We start from the raw sequence: 16,383 nt of genomic DNA on the forward strand, positions 1-16,383 counted from the left end.
CCCCACCCAGGAAGGGGCAGGGCCAGGTCTGTCCCCCTGTGCATGTGCAGAGCTTTTGGGGTCCCCTCCGCCCCATCCCTGCTCCCAGTCCCACGCCTGCCGCCACCCCCTCCAGCCCCTACCCCCGTCCCACCGAGCCCAGGTGTCCGGGGTCCCGGCTCTGCCTGGCTCCAACCCTCCAGTACCTGTGACCGCGTCGGTGGAGACAGGGCCATGCGGCTTCTGCCCCGAAATGCCATAGAGGTGGAACTGGTACCGGTGGGAGGGCACCAGGTCGGAGACAACAGCTGTGAGGGTCCCCGCGTCCATGGGCAGGGCCTGGGGCCTCCCCTCGGCATCCTCGTACTGGATGAGGAAGGAGTCGAAGGTGCCTTCCCGCACGGTCCAGGAGAGCCGCACCGAGTCCTTGGTGACCTCTGAGACTGCCAGGTCCCCCAGCTGGAGCCCCAGCTGCCTGTCTTCCTCCTCCTTTTCTTCCTCCTCCTCCATCAGCTGCGCTTGCTTCGTGGCGATGGCTACAAGAGATGGGCAGTGGGTTGGGACAACTGGAAACCTCAGGATTTGCTTTTGGGGGGCAGGGAATACAGCTGGCTGCAGCATCTGGGCCCCAGCAGTGTTTGCTACCGTATTTTCTAGCACGCAACATGCACTTCTCCCCCCTAAATTAGCCCAAATCATTATTACAAGCAGGCACTAGGTGTTGGGGCGGGGGTCGGGTCATCCAGTTTTAAGCACAGGTTACAGAAGCAGTGAGCTGGGCTGGTTTAGCCAGGATGATCCTTCCCCGAGTTGGGGGTGTGACTCCTGAGGGTCAGCATGGTCCCACTGCTCTGGGATCTTGTGATGAGAGGCACAATAGCCTACACATCACGCCATCGTAATATAATGGGATGGCCAACCTGTGGCAAGGAAAAGGGGAGAGGACAAAGAAGCACAGCGGCATATAGGGCGGGGAGCAGAAAGCAGAATATATTTTATTATGTAAATGATGGCATGTATTCTACACACACACACACACATCTACATAGTCACACACACATACACAAACATATATAGACATACATATATAGATATGCACACATGTACACACATAATATATACAGGTATACAGGAACATATATAGATATACACACATACACACACACATATAGATACATATATACACACACACACAATATGTAAATATATACATAGACACATTATATACACACACAAACACACATATACACACATCTATAGATACACACATGCACACATGCCGTAATATATATAAAAACATCAAATACTATTATTACAAGTGTGCTGACCTGTGACAACATCAGTGGAGATGGGGCCGTGGCGCTTCCGCCCAGAGATGCCATAGAGGTGGAATTTGTATCGCCGGGAGGATGCCAGGCCTGGAACAGTGACTGTGCGAGAGCCCCCGTCCAGGGGCAAGACCTGGGGTTTCCCTTCCACATCCTTGTACTGGACGGTGAAGGAATCAAACTCCCCCTGCGGGATGGTCCAGGAGAGGCGGACGGAGTTGTGGGTGATGTTGGAGGCTGAGAGCTCCCCCAGGCTGGGCTGGGCTGGGGGTTCCTTCTCCCGTGGTGCCTGGGCTGCAACAGAAAATTAGGGGGAGAATAAAGCATGTGCCTGAGGGTTTGCTGGGCCTCAGAGTCCTTGAGGGCACACTGTTCCTCCCACTGGATGGAGATGGGTTGGGGGTAATAGCACAGGAGACAATAAGGAGAAGTGGGTGGTGAAGATCTAGGGTAGTGTCTTTGAGGTGGAGAGCTCCGGTTGGGCTAGAAGGGGGTGGCAGAAACATCCCCTGGTAAGCAAGGCATGGAGGAGACAGACAAGAGGACAGCATAGGGGTCTCCTACAGATACCTCCAATACCGCATATAGGGCAAGATGGCTGGGGCAGAGGGAGGAGGATGTTGGGAAGCAGCAAGTGGTCATATCTTTTATTGGACCAACAATGTTGTCCTTCTCAGGAGGGGTGCAAGTGGTGGCTCTGGCCTAGTTGTGGATTTCTTCTTTCAGGTGAAGCCTGCGGAAGAATTCTTCTGATTCTCCATATATTACTATCTTCTCAGGTTTCTTTTTCTAGGCAGAAGTTGAAGCCTTTGGAGAGGACAGATATTTTAGAGTGGGACAGTGGGTTTGGTGATAGGTTGTTGGTGTTGGTGCTTTGAGTGCTGCTGTCTTGGCCCCTTCTGGTGTTGCTGGTGAGATGACTTTGATTGTCCTTTCTCTTCTTCCGTTGGCTGGCTGTCATCAGGTAGTTTTGGCTGTACATTTGGGTGTGCTGCATAATAGTCAGGTAGGTTTCCGGTTGAATGTCTCCTAGTTTTGTAGTATAAGTATATATACATTTAAAGATGTTTAGCCAGCATGGCAAGGGGTGCCAACATCAAAGTGCTCAGAACCACTGCACTCACAATGTTATGCACCCCAGCAGGATACTGGGCTCCTGTATGGTCTGGAAGTCGTCACACGCAAAAGCTCAACACTGTACTTTGTGCACAGAGACTCATAACAGGCTGAAAAACTTGCACACAGATGTACTCCCTTGACTCTTGGGCATCAGAGAAAGTGATATAAGAAGACAGGCCCTAAGATCACTACTGGCAATAGAGGTAAGAGATGATGAAAATCACCTGCTCCATCAACTGTTAACTGAGGACCTGAACAGATGGAGGCTTAAGAGGCTTAAAAGTCATAAATCACTTATACATGTAGCCTGCAAGATCGTGGAAGAGACTGGGGATGTTGAACCAAACCTATGGGCAGTAACTGAGTGGGCTGGCCACTAGAAAAGGTCACTTCTATTCCTATGGCATTTTATACCAACACCAAACGAGTCCCCCATTGGGCACGACTTTGACAGAGAAGCATGGGTCAAGTTGAAAGGACTGAAATCTGGATACGGACACCTCAAAACAACGCTTCAGAAGATGAACATCTTGGACTGCCCCCTGTGTGAATGTGGTGCCCAGCAAACAGCACAGCACTTCATCGAAAGCTGCAATCTTTACAAATGCCCAGATGGGCAGAGTGATAATTGAGCAACAATACCAGACAACGGCTCATGGATTTGGATGTTGATATCTGATGGCATATGAAAGAAGAAAGGAGAAGAAGCATAAGTATCTCTTGTTTAAGCTGATCCCTTTTGGAAGAGGTCAAACAAGGAAGATGGTGTCTCAGCTTTTCTGAAGTTTTCCTGCATAGTTGGGCTGTAATATGTCATTCTACATAGTTGGTCAAATAAAAGCGGTCACCCTAAGGGTCCTACTACACATTCAAATTCAAGCTAGCTAGAAACCAGCTACGGAGCTGTTACACATTTTCAGGCACTAACTTCAGAGCTGGTTGTCTCTTTTTATAGCTGGATAGTCGTTTTTATCATGTGACAATGACTTTGCATGTGTGGCTGGTCTAAATTGATATGATTCACCAGTTAATTGTGTAATTTATGTAGTGTGTACCGGGGGCCTTAGAGATCATAGAATCAAAGAATCATAGAAAATGAGGGTTAGAAGGGATCTCAGGAGGTCACATCTAGCCCAGTCCCCTGCTCAAAGCAGGACCAGCCCCAACTAGATCATCTCAGCCAAGGTCTTAGCCAGGTCTTAAAAACCTCCAAGGTAAAAACCTTCAAAAACTTCCTTGCCTCTCACATAACTTATGGATCATCATGGCTACAACATCCCTCTGACACTACTGGGGAGAGGAAGGAAGACAGACTGAAGAGGAAACATGGTAGATGCAGCAGGAAAGGGACCTGATTTGTGGGTGGAGGAGGAGAAATCCCAAGGGACGGATGGAGGCAGGAAGCACAGAGAGAGGATGTGATGGAAGGAATCAGAGCCGGAGCCGGAGCTCCCGGCAGCAGCCACTGACCTGTGATGGCATCGGTTGAGAGTGGGCCCAGGCGCTTCCGCCCAGAGACACCGTAGAGGTTGAATTTGTACCGTCGGGAGGGTGCCAGGTTGGGGACATGGAGGGAACGCTGGGCCCCATCCACAGGCAGGGCCTGCGGTTCTCCTGCTGCATCCCGGTAGTGGACAATGAAGGAGTCAAAGTCACCCTCTTCCACAGTCCAGGCAAGGTCCAGGGAGTCATGGGTGATGTTGTCTGTAACCAGCTGCCCCAGCCTGAGCTGGGTCACGATTTCTCCTTGTGGAACCGGGGCTGGAACAGAGAGAGAGAGAGAGGTGAAGGACACAAAAGTGGTTGACATTGGCCATGGATCGGGTGGAGACATCAAGCTGATGCGTGGAAGTAGAACAGCGGTGGAAGAAACATTTTACTTGACAGGCTCTGGAATGGGCTCCCAAGTGAGGTGGTGCTCTCTCCAACCTTGGGGGTCTTCAAGAGGAGGCTGGACAGATATTTGGCTGGGGTGATATGACCCCGGCACCTGTTCCTGCCCGGGGCGGGGGGTCAGACCTGATGATCTGTTTTGGTCCCTTCTGACCCTAAGCACTATGATACTATGATCCCAAGGGGATCACATTCTCCATGGGAGGACAGAGGGAGATGGATTGTGGTGCCCAGAATGAAGAGAGGAGAGACAGAGTGAATATGTGCAAAGTCCTGGAATTGGGAGGGAATGACCTTATGGACAAATCCAGGCTGGGAAACGACTGGCCAGGCAGCAGCTCTGCAAAGAAGGACCTGGGGGTGACAGGGTATCATGATCTGATTATAAGCCAGCAGTGACTTGTTGTACACAAAGCTGTTGCCTTCTGGGTTGTATTAACCGGAGCATCTCTTGCAAATCCATGGCAGTGATTCTTCTGCTCTGTTCAGCACTGGGGAGGCCTCCCGTGGACCAGTGCTGGCCCTGAATTTCAAGAAGGACATGGACAGATTGGAAAGAGTCCAGCACAGAGCAACACAAATGATTAGAAGCCTGAAAGACAAGGTTGATGAGGACAGGCTGAAAGGCTCAGGTGATTGAGGCTGGAGAAGAGAAGACTAGGGGGGTGGGACTTGATCGTAGTCTTCAAATCCCTTGAGGGCAATGACACAGAGGGTAGAGATGGACTTTTCCCTGTGGCCACAGGGGACGGGACTAGAAGCAGCAACTTCAAGCTGCAGCAGGGGAAACTGAGGCCGGAGAGGAGGGGAAACTTTCTGACTCTGGGCAGTTAAGCACTAGATCGGGCTGCCCAGAGACATAGTGGAATCTCCATCCCTGGGAAGTGCCAAGGTTGGACAGACATGGCTAGGATGGTTTAGTCAGGGAAAATCCTGCCTGCACTAGATGTGATCTTGTAAGGTCCTTTCCAGTGATTATCCAGCTGTAACTTTCCTAGGATCCTATGACCTGGGAAAGGAAGAGAGAAAGTTGGCTAGAGCTTGGTGCTAATAAAACTGAGCTCTCAGATTTGATACCTGGTTGGACTAGATGCTCTCTTGAGATCCCTTCCAGCCTTACTTTTCTAGAAGGTCTGGAGTGAAGGAATGGGAGGGAAATGAGCAATAAACAGGGATGAATGAGAATGTGAACATCACCAGGGCATGAGAGACTTGGAGCAGGACAAAATCAAAGAGGAAGACGGAGGGGTGGCTATGAACCAACAACCAGAGGAGGGAAGAGGAGAGGAGGGAAGCAGGAAGCAAGAAAGCAAAGAAAGGAGGAAGAATCACAGTGGAAGGAAAGATCAGGAAAACTTAGGATGTAATGGAGGGGGAAGGAGGTTCAGGATGCAGGGGAGGAAGGGGATGAACCCCACTGAGGGAAGGAGGAGAGAGCTGAGATGAGAAGGCCTTGGGCTGGCTCGGTGGAACGAGAAGAAAGGAGAGGGGGGCCATGGTGACAGCCACTAACCTGTGACAGCCTCGGTGGAGATGGGGCCAAGGCGCTTCCGCCCTGAGACACCGTAGAGATGGAACTTGTATCGTCGGGAGGGTGTCAGGCTGGGGACGGTGACCGCCCGGGACCCCCCATCCACAGGCAGGGCCTGGGGCTTCCCTTTCGCGTCTTTGTACTGGATGGTGAAGGAGTCAAATTCCCCCTCTGGGACGGTCCAGGAGAGGCGGACGGAGTCGTGGGTGATGTCAGAGGCCGAGAGCTCCCCCAGGCTGGGCTGGGCCGGGGCTGCTGTTGTCTCCTCCCGTGGTGCTGGGACTGAGAGAGACAGGAGCAGAATGCAAGATGGGATCAAGACAGGATCCATGAATGACCACTCTGGGGAGGGGATGTGGCAGGTAGTGGGGTGCAGAGGGATGAACTGGAAGCTGATGAGACAGGAGCAGAAGCTGATGGGGAATGGCAGGGGCCTGCGAGGAAGGAGCTTTGCTCATTCAATGCCCTGTGGAGGAGGACAAAGCCAAGACCAAACACCGTGCCACTTTCTATCTACTGTCACCCTTCCTGAGCCCCCATCCTGGTGCCCAGAATCTCACCCCCCCCAAGACAAGAGGGTGCAGCTCTGACCTCATGGATATGAAAGCCACCTTCCAAACGTACCGGATACATTGTGGCTGCCTGAGCCATGATAAGGTGCTATTCATGGTCATATTATCATTATCATAGAGAAGCAAGGCCAGAAGGGACCTTAGGAGATCATCTAGTCCAACCGCGGATCGAACCGTGACTCAAGGCTGGGTGCCATGCCTTTCACATGTCCAGGCTGGAGGGAGGGCACCATGCCCACCTGCCCCATGGAACCCAGCCCAGACCTGGGCCCTACATGGGCCTGGATGAAGCCTTTTGTTGGGCCCTCCTCATTAAAAGCTCCTCATTAAAAGCTGCCCCCTCATGGCTGAGTCTGGAGGTGCTCCCTCTTGCCCCAAATCTCTTCCCTATAGAGACTCTTGCAGACCTGTGTTGGCATCAGTGGATATGGGGCCAATGCGCTTCCTTCCAGAGATGCCATAGAGGTTAAACTTGTACCGCTGGGAGGGGGCCAGACTTGGGACGCGGAAGGAGCGGTGGGCCCCACCCACAGGCAGGGCCTGGGGTTTGCCTGATGCATCTCGGTAATGGATGATAAAGGAGTCAAAGGTGCCCTCTAGGATGGTCCAGGTGAGCAGGATGGAGTCGTGGGTGACGTTGGATGCCGAGAGCTCCCCCAGGCGAGGTGGAGTCTGAAGGTCTGTCTCCCGTGATGGGGCTGCAAGAGAGAGAGCAGGTAGGGGAATAAGGGATCTGGGCAGAGACAGCATCAATGGATGTCCAGGATAGGATGGCAAGATAAGGAAGGGCAGCATGGAGGCTGGGTGGCTGGGGTGGGCCCGGACACCTAAATTCTCTCCCTGCTCCAAGAGGGGCTGGTGGGTAAGAGCAGGGTGAGCTGGGGGGCTGGATGCAAGGTTCTCTCCCTGTCCTGGAAGGCGAGTAAGCTCTGATGGGTGCAGAGATGGCTGGTATTGACCCAGGAAAGAAATACCCAGCGAGAGAGAGGGGAGACTCCAGGATATTCTGTCTTTCTAGAGGGAAAGAAAAGAGTTAAGGAAAGACACCCTGAGGGGGAAGACAAGGGATTAGTGACCATCCTGGCCCGAGGCTAATGTGGAGACAAGGGGGCGAGTTAGTTCTGAGCTAGCTGTCACGTCTCAGGGGAGGGACTTGAGGTCATTGTAGATGGCTCTCTCAAAATGTCAGCTCAGCCTGCCAAAAAAGCCAATAAAATGCTGAGCATCATTAAAAAGGGACATGAAAACCCAATGGAGAACACTTTCATGCCATTATATGAAGCCATGGTGCATCCACATCTTAAATACTGAGCTGTGCATCTCAACAAGGATGTAGTAGAGTTAGAAAAGGTCTAGAGAAGAGCAGCCCAAATGATCAGGGGCCTGGAGGAGTTGCCAAATCAGGAGACACTACAAAAGGTTTGGACTCTTTCCTTTGGAGAGGAGAAGGCTGAGAGGGGCTAGGACAGAGGTCTGTCACATCATGGAAGGTGTGTACCAAGTGAGCAGGGACCTGTTGTCTACCCGGTCTCAGAAGACTAGAACCAGGGGCACCCACTGCAATAAGGAGTTTATTGGTTTAAAACTAACGAGAGAGGACTTTTTTGATGCCACACATTGTTAATGTGTGGAATTCATTGCCACGGGATGGGGTGGAGGCAGAGAGCAGAGCCAGGGTCAACCATGGACTGCATGAATTCATGGAGGATGGATCTATTAATGGCTATAGACCAGGGGCGGGTGATTATTTGGGCCCATGGGCCACATAGGGAGTTTTTCTGAGCTGTTGTGGGCCTGGTCAGCATTACTGCCCATGCAACAGCTATGTGGGATGAGGCCATGGGCAGGTGAGGAGTGGTGTTCAGGACTGGGATGAGTCGGTGAGGCTGGGATCACAGGGTGGGGTTGTGGGGCAGTGACAACATAGGGCCAGGGCCAGGGCAGAGTCCTGATCCACTGCCCACACGCCCCTGTGATGGGCACTGTTTCTGTGGGCAGGGGCGTGTGGGAAGTGGATTGCAGCTCTGTCCTGGCCCTGGTCTCAGACTGTCACCACCCGAAGATCCTGGCCCTAGATGCGACTCCCTGCCCATCCATGGCCCCAGCCCCTCCACCTGGCTGTGCATCTTGCCTGTGTAGCTCCTGGCTGGTCTCCATGGCGCTGCAATCTACTCCCCGCACACCCCTGCCCTCTGAACCAGGGCTCTGCCCTGGCCCCAGTCCTGCCCCATAATCCCAGGGTGTCTATGGAGCTGCGTGGGCAGGTGCGCAGCCAGGCAGACAGGATGGGGCCATGGCCAGGTCTCCATGGGTTTGGGATCTTGGGACAGTGGCTGGGTCTAGGATCTTGGAACAGCGACAGTGTGGGGCCAGGGCAGGGCCATGATCCACTCCCCACACACCCCTGCCAATGGTACCTACGCTTGTCACAGGGGCATGGGGGCAGTGGATCAGGGCTTTACTCTGGCCTCAGTCTCAGCCCTGGCCCTATGCTGTCACCACCTCAAGATCCTGGGGTCTCCCCAGCCCTGCCTATCCATCTTGCTCCTGGACACTGCTCTCCCCCCATCTCAGCCACCCAGCACAGCACCCTGCCCTTGGGTGTGGGATGGACGGTGGGTGTGGGATGGATGGGCTGGGGTGCATAGGCAATGGGTCTGTGTCTGGCAATGGCAGCCAGAAGGAGCTGCCTCTGCCAGGGCTGCCAGAAAATGTAGTCCAGCCACCACACTGTCCCTGACCCATTGTGTAGGAGGTGGGACTGGCAACACACACTACGGATCGGGCACTATGCCTCCTGCACCTGGGCCAGGTGGGACCAAGGGACCCACTGTGGGCCCAACAAGATCCCTTGGGCAAGCCAGACCCAGCCTGTGGGCTGTATTTTGCCCACCCCTGCTATAGACCAGAACAGCTGGAGATGTTTCTTCTGGAATCTCTAACCCATAATGGTGGATGTCAGGGAGGGTGCTGAATAGGGATCAGACCCCTCTAGAGAGGTCCAGTTCAGTTCTCCCCCTGTATAGCCTCTACTTCTGCCACTACTGGGGGACAAGACACTGGGCTAGATGGCTCATTGGACTGACCCAGTCTGGAACTGCTTCTGTTCTTAGGGAACTGGAAGGGGAGGGCATTTTTACACACACAAGTGCTGCAGTGCTGGGCCCTTTGAAAAGCACCTGGCGCTGTGATGCTTGCAGTTGTATAAGCGGGGACATGCACATCAGCCCTGAGAAAATGGCAGCGGTGCACTTTTGAACTAAAACACATTGGAAGTGGTTTAATTTAAAAGCGCTCCGCCACCATTTTCTGCACGCTGACATGCATTTCACCGCTTATACAACTGCACACGAAGCAGCGCAGTTGCCTCAGCTTGCATGCAAAGCAGACTCAATTAATCAAGTCTGCTATGAAGCGGGGGATATCTGGTGTGTCACGGGACAAAAAAGTAATGTGTTTATACATTGGCTGTGCACCTTGCCTATGTGGCTCCTGCCCGGAGGGCCACGGTATAGGAGGGATTAAATCATGGATATTGGGTGGAAGGGAGAGAGCCAACAGCTTGGAGGGTGGGCTGCTTTGTGGAGTAGGAAGGAAGGTGACAGGAGGAAGACAGGAGAGGCATTCTCCTCTCAGCCGCTGACCTGTGACAGCCTCAGTGGAGACAGGGCCAAGGCGCTTCTGCCCGGAAATGCCGTAGAGATGGAACTTGTATCGGCGAGAGGGCACCAGGCCAGGGACGGTGACTGTACGGGATCCCCCATCCACGGGCAGGGCTTGGGGCTTCCCCTCCGTGTCTCTGTACTGGACAGTGAAGGAGTCAAACTGCCCCTGTGGGACGGTCCAGGAGAGGCTGACGGAGTCGTGGGTGATGTTGGAGGCTGAGAGCTCCCCCAGGCTGGGCTGGGCTGGGGCTGCCGTTGGTTCTTTCTCCTCTTCCTCCTTCTGTGGGGCTGAGGCTGTGACAGGGAGACAGATTACGGGCATCAATGAGTGGTGAATCACTGGAGGAGACCTGATGTGTGCAGTGGAAAAGAGGAAGAGAGAACATCCCCCAGGAGACTAGGTCCTTGGTGGAAAGCTGGCCCTGGTTCCTGGTGATGGAAGCAGGGTCCTGAAGGGGAAAGAGCCCCCATGGGTAGCTGTGTAGATGGATGGAGCTGCCATGAGGCCAGGGAGACACTCGCTGGGACCTGTGAGGCTGGAGCCCTTCTACTTGGGGAAATGGGAGAGACACTTAAACTCCATTCCAACATCTGGAAACTGTGCTAAGAAACCTCTGTCTTCACCTGAGACAGGCTACAAACAGACATTGCATTTGTCCTGGGATAAACCATTTTATCTTGGGAGAAAGCGCACTCCCTTCAGACATCCATGTCAGTTGTCCTGGGATAAATTCCTAAAAGATTCACGGAATGAAAAGGATGAACAGTTTATCTCAGGATATCACAAAGTGCATCTAAATGGTTATCCTGCGATGGCATCTTTGAATCAATGGCAGAAAAACAGCAGTGCATTCAGCCAGTCACTAAACCCAGATTGGAAGGGCGATGTGTATATGGGCCAGTCCCAGGATATTTTTTTGGGGGGGAAGAAACAGAGATGCAGCTTGTCCAGGGACAAATGCAATGTGCCACGGAAAGGCAGATTTCAATGGCTGCTGTGAAATAGGAGAGAAATGAGATGAGGAATGGAAAGGAAGAAAGTGAGGAAACAAAGACAGGCAGAGAAGGGCCCTGAGCATGCACCAAAGGAAAAGTTGGAAGGCGCCAGTTTTGGAGGCTGAAAACAAAGTGTCTCCACATGGGTGAAGCCTCCTGTGGGCAGAAAACCAGGAATCCACATGATCTTGGCAAGGAAACACGTCTGCATCAAAGATGTACCAGAAGGTTGTGTTTTGGCCGAGCAATCAGGTGCAAAAGGGCTGACAGGGCAGAGGACATGTGGGTGAGAGACAGGGAAAGAAGGCTGAGAGAAAGGCAGCCCGGCATCATGGGAAGAGACAAGGAAGAGAGCTGCCAGCAGATACCGGCAGTGGAGAACACCCATTTCTGCAAAGCAGGAGATACAGAGAGAGAAAAGTGGGGAAGGGAAGTGATGGCATCTAGAGAAGGAGGCTGGCTGTTTGTGGGGGGCACTGACCTGTGACGGCATCAGTGGAGATGGGGCCGAGGTGCTGCTGCCCAGAGACGCCGTAGAGCTGGAACTCATATCGGTGGGAAGGTGCCAAATCGGGGACGGTGACTGTGTGGGATGTCCCCTCCACAGGCAGGGTCTGGGGCTTCCCCTCTGTGTTGTTGTACTGGACAATAAAAGAATCAAACTCTCCCTCCTGGATGGTCCAGGAGAGGCAGACGGAGTCATGGGTGATGTCAGAGGCTGAGAGATCCCCCAGGCTGGGTTGAATTGGGGCTACCGTGGCTTCCCGCTTCTCCTGTTGTGGGGCAGAGACTGCAACAGAGAGAAATGATAGGTGTGAAGGATGCAGCTTCAGTGAGGGAACCCTGGTGACCTGATGAGGCTGGAAATCGGGACAGGGAGGGAAGCGTGTGATGGAGGAGACAGCTGAGCCCACGAATGTTGCACTGACTTCACAGAATATCCCCCAGCAAAATCCTGGAGGAGAGATTTGTGGGTGGCTGTGCGAATCCTTTGGGAAATAAGTAGGAGTTACAGCTGCCCATCAGTCGGGGAAGATGAGGACTGCAATTGAGCTCTTTTGTGGAGAAAGGAAGCTACTTGATTAGACGAAGGTCAACACCCAGACAGTATCTATTCCCCAAGGCCTGGAACAGACTACCGCCAGAGGTGGTTCAAGCTTGAACACCTTTAAGAGAAATGTGGATGTTTTTCTTGCTGGGATCCTGTGACCCCAGCTGACTTCCTGCCCCTGGGGCAGGGGGCTGGACTCGATGATCTATCGAGGTCCCTTCCAGCCCTAATGTCTATGAATCTATGAATTTCATGTAGGCACAGAGGGGCCTCTAGGGATTTTTCTATGCAGGTTTGTGCATCCACGAAAGATGTGAGAAGCCAAAAGAAGCACAAATGCAGAGCTGAAGAAGGCCTGGGGAAAGCTAGAAGGTCCTGCCTCTCTGATCAGGGTCAAACTGCTACTGCACTTGGGGCCAGGAACAAATGTTACCCCATGGTCAGATTGGTAGGGGCTGGGGAGGAGGTTTCCCTTCTTCTGTAGCAGACAGCATAGCCCTCTCTGGGATCTCTGGAGTGTATATTAATTAGTACCCTTTACAGCAGCAGGACACTGGCTGCCTCAGTTTACCTGTGGCAGGTTGGAGTGTGATGTCTGGTGCTGTGTTGGGGTGACTGTTATTTTGCTAAGAGGTCAGACAATGGATTGGCCTGAGCTGGTCTGGAGAAGGGTGACCCTGCCTCAGGCAGGGGTTGGACTAGATGTGACCTCTGGAGCTCCCTTCAACTTCCCTGTGATTCTGTAAGCGCAGAGGCAGAAATGTGGGGCTGAAAAACTGCTGATTGCCAAGGCCCTTCCCCTCTGTGCCCTGCTGTGGGCAGGGAAGGACCTGTGGTTTTTTCAAATGAACACAGCTGCTTTGCAGAAACATCCATCTCCCTCCTTGATTCCTCCATTGGATGGAAACAGTACAGAGGGCCCCAAGCTGGGTCCAAAAGGGGTGACAGAGAAGTACGGTGGGTGAGAGGAGGGGTTGAGCAAAGCTACAGACCACAACTTGAGAAGGCGAATGGACAAAACACAAATGATCAGCATCTGCGAATGGGCACCATGGTGGCCAGGCAGAGCCATGCATCTCTGTGGAGGGTGGGAGTCGGTTCCTGAAAATGGGGGCTTCTGAAAGGCAGGAAATGCATCAGGATCAGAGGCTGATGGGAGCTCAGTGCTGGCTAAGAATGGAGGACTGTGCCTCATTTTGGCTGCTGACCTGTGACGGCGTCAGTGGAGACGGGGCCGTGACGCTTCCTCCCGAAGATGCCGTAGAGGTGGAACTTGTAGCGGCGGGAAGGCACCAGGTTGGGGACAGTGATGGTGCGGGATCCCCCACCCATGGGCAGGGCCTGGGGCTTCCCCTCTGCATCCTTGTACTGGACGGTGAAGGAGTCAAACTGCCCCTGGGGAACGGTCCAGGAGAGGCGGACGGAGTCGTGGGCGATGTCGGAGACCGAGAGCTCCCCCAGGCTGGGCTGGGCCGGGGTTTTATCCTTCTCCTGCGGTGCTGGGGCTGAAACGGAGAGAAACGATGAGGGGTTACAGGAATGTGGCTTTGAACAAATATGCCATTCGTGGTAACTTGGGTGGTGGAGATAACAATTGTTGCTCTGCCGGGGCAAAAGCAATACTGTATTTTTTTGCATATAATATCCTTCTGAACATAATGCTCCTTGTTTTTGGAAGGCAGAATGAAGGAAAAAAAAGATTTGTCCAGAGTTGCGGGAAGCAGGGACAGAGCAACTCACTCTTCCTTTTCTGCTTAATTAAAGCTGAAGCCCCTACTGCTGCTGCAGACTTGTCTTGATAGGTGGATCTATGTGACTCTGAAAAGAGCTAAAGAGTTGTAAAATAGGAGAAGAGACTGGGAGCAGCTAGGAGACAGCAACATTTCTCTAAGACTGGGTAGCTCAAGTAGTGGAATATCAAGACCATTAGAAAGAGTAGATGGTCGTTAACTTCTCTGTGGGGAAGAACAATGAAATATTTAGTCAACTGACTTCCTCAGCCGATGGCCTGAGACCAAAGTTTTGTGGATGGAGAGGTTTGCCTATTGGTTTGCTTGGTGCAGATTTGTGGATATGCATTAGAGAAAAGCAGCTGAGAGAGACAGAAGGCAGCAAAACAAGGCAAAGATGACATCTGGGGAGATTTGGGGGTGCAGCATGGAGCAAAAACCTGGAAAAGAAAATATTGGTAACCGACACGTGGCTTGGAGTGCAGAGCAGCCACACAACCTCCTGGTTTCTGAGGCATGTTGCATGCAGGGGCACACAATTCTCCTGGGTCTTTGCAAATAAACAGGACCAGGGTGAAGAGACCACCTTTTCCACCACCTACTGAGGGAAACAACGCACAGGTGTCTGTTTTGGAAAAGCCCTCAGAGCCAGAAGGGACGATCCAGAAAGAAGCATCATGGAAAGGAAGGAGAAGTGGAGAAGATAATAACCACTGGGGGGGGGTCCAGGTGGCCAGGTTTCCCTGTGGAGGGGGAAAACATGTGGTTGCAAGAATCAGAAACTACAGAGATCAAAGCCAGGAAGGAAGTGTGAGGGCATTTAAGAAAGGGATCTGGCTCCTCCTAGCATGCACAGACCTGTGACGGCATCCGTGGAGATGGGGCCGAGGCGCTTCTGCCCAGAGACACCGTAGAGGTGGAACTTATATCGTCTGGAGGACACCAGGTTGGGGACAGCGAGTGTGTGGGACCTCCCATCCACAGGCAGGGCCTGGGGTTTCCCCTCTGCATCCTTGTATTGGACAATAAAGGAATCAAATTCTCCTTCTGGGATGGTCCAGGAGAGGCGGACAGAGTCGTGGGTGATGTTGGAGACTGAGAGCTCCCCCAGGCTGGGCTGGGCCGGTGCCACTGTTGGTTCTTCCTTCTGTGGGGCTGAGGCTGCAACAGAGAGAAACTGCAGATATGAAGTGCAGGGCTTCACTAAACAATCTCCAGCCCTCACTGCATGAAGGAGCCCTGGCAACGGGAAAGGAGGAAGGAAAGCTAGCGAGCAGAATAGAGGAAGCAGCCCGGGGAAAGCCAAAAGTACCATGGCCTGTTAAAAAATTGCACCAATTTCATAGGACATCCTGCTGGGAACAAATCCTGCCGGAAGGAGGCAGCCATGCGGAAGGCAGGAGCTGTCACATCTGCAGAGTCACATTTATCTTTCAATCAGGGGAAAGGTGTCCTCTGGTGTCCTCTGCTTCCTTTAATGAACCGGACAGCTGCAGCCGTGCCACCACCATAACAGTGAAGCGTGGCAAGGCAGAAAGGTTTCCCTGCCTATTTTTACAGGGTTCCCATGAAAGCGAAACAAAGCATTGAGAGAGAAGACAGCACGAGGTAGAGACCCCATCAGGGAAGGCCTGAAGCTCAAAAAAAAAGGGAGAAAAAATTGTGTGGAAAGATATGGCCTCTTGCTCTCTGTGTCCTCCTATGTGCAGGGACCAACGCTAGCATGACATGACAAACAGTGCCCTAAATTTTAGCCCAGGCTGGGTATCTCATGCAGGTATGTGGGGTGAGAGGGGAGGCACCTGAGAGCAAAACTGAATTAGAAATGAGAGGTAGAGACCATATCAGCACCCGTGATGCTGGGCAGGAGATGAGGTGGCTTGGCCCCTCGCAGCGGGCACTGACCTGTGATGGTGTCAGTGGAGATGGGGCCATGCCGCTTCTGCCCGGAGATGCCATAGAGGTTGAACTTGTATCGACGGGAAGGCTGCAGGTCAGGGATGGTGACTGTGTGGGATCCCCCATCCACGGGCAGGGCCTGGGGCTTCCCTTCCACATCCTTGTACTGGACGGTGAAGGAGTCGAACGCGCCCTGGGGGACAGTCCAGGAGAGGCGGACGGAGTCGTGGGTGATGTTGGAGGCTGAGAGCTCCCCCAGGCTGGGTTGGGCTGGGGCTACCGTCACCACCTCCTCCTCTTTCTGAGGGGCTGAGGCTGCAACAGAGAGAAACGGAGGGTTGGAAGGGTCCAGCTTCAGTAAGTGACACCTGGAAACTCGCTCTGGAGGGGCCTGGTAGCTGCAATGGAGAATGGGGCGTAGAGCAGTGGGATAGAGAAACCAGCTCCGGTGATGGCCAAACCCTTGAAGGCCTCAAGTCAACTGCATCCACTTCAAGAAATGTGAATGGCAGATCCTGTTAGAGAGAGAAACCACTGAGAGGTCTGGCCACACATGGGAAGAAGAGAAATTTGAGGGCAGAACAGAGGCTTGGAGCGGGAAGCAAAGACCCTGCCCCTCA

The 16,383-nt window shown here is 53.0% G+C and overlaps 1 protein-coding gene across 43 annotated transcripts in view; it reads right to left on the reverse strand.

Moving 5' to 3' along the window:
• The window catches only part of TNXB (tenascin XB), a 72,954-nt gene that overhangs the window by 8,585 nt on the left and 47,986 nt on the right, over positions 1-16,383 (reverse strand). For 40 of the 43 annotated variants that reach the window (XM_025192927.1, XM_025192925.1, XM_025192906.1 and 37 more), the window contains 10 exons: positions 15,770-16,078; positions 14,723-15,025; positions 13,343-13,639; positions 11,565-11,873; positions 10,067-10,381; positions 6,830-7,120; positions 5,833-6,132; positions 3,897-4,187; positions 1,308-1,601; positions 186-515 (listed from right to left, as the gene is read on the reverse strand). In XM_025192927.1, the coding sequence (XP_025048712.1) occupies positions 186-515; positions 1,308-1,601; positions 3,897-4,187; positions 5,833-6,132; positions 6,830-7,120; positions 10,067-10,381; positions 11,565-11,873; positions 13,343-13,639; positions 14,723-15,025; positions 15,770-16,078 (3,039 nt within the window). The remainder of the gene's footprint in view (positions 1-185; positions 516-1,307; positions 1,602-3,896; positions 4,188-5,832; positions 6,133-6,829; positions 7,121-10,066; positions 10,382-11,564; positions 11,874-13,342; positions 13,640-14,722; positions 15,026-15,769; positions 16,079-16,383) is intronic. The other 3 variants (XM_025192889.1, XM_025192892.1, XM_025192886.1) reach the window with 3 other exon arrangements.

The sequence above is a fragment of the Alligator sinensis genome, unplaced genomic scaffold (genome assembly GCF_000455745.1).
Source record: "Alligator sinensis unplaced genomic scaffold, ASM45574v1 scaffold184_1, whole genome shotgun sequence".
NCBI lineage: Eukaryota > Metazoa > Chordata > Crocodylia > Alligatoridae > Alligator > Alligator sinensis.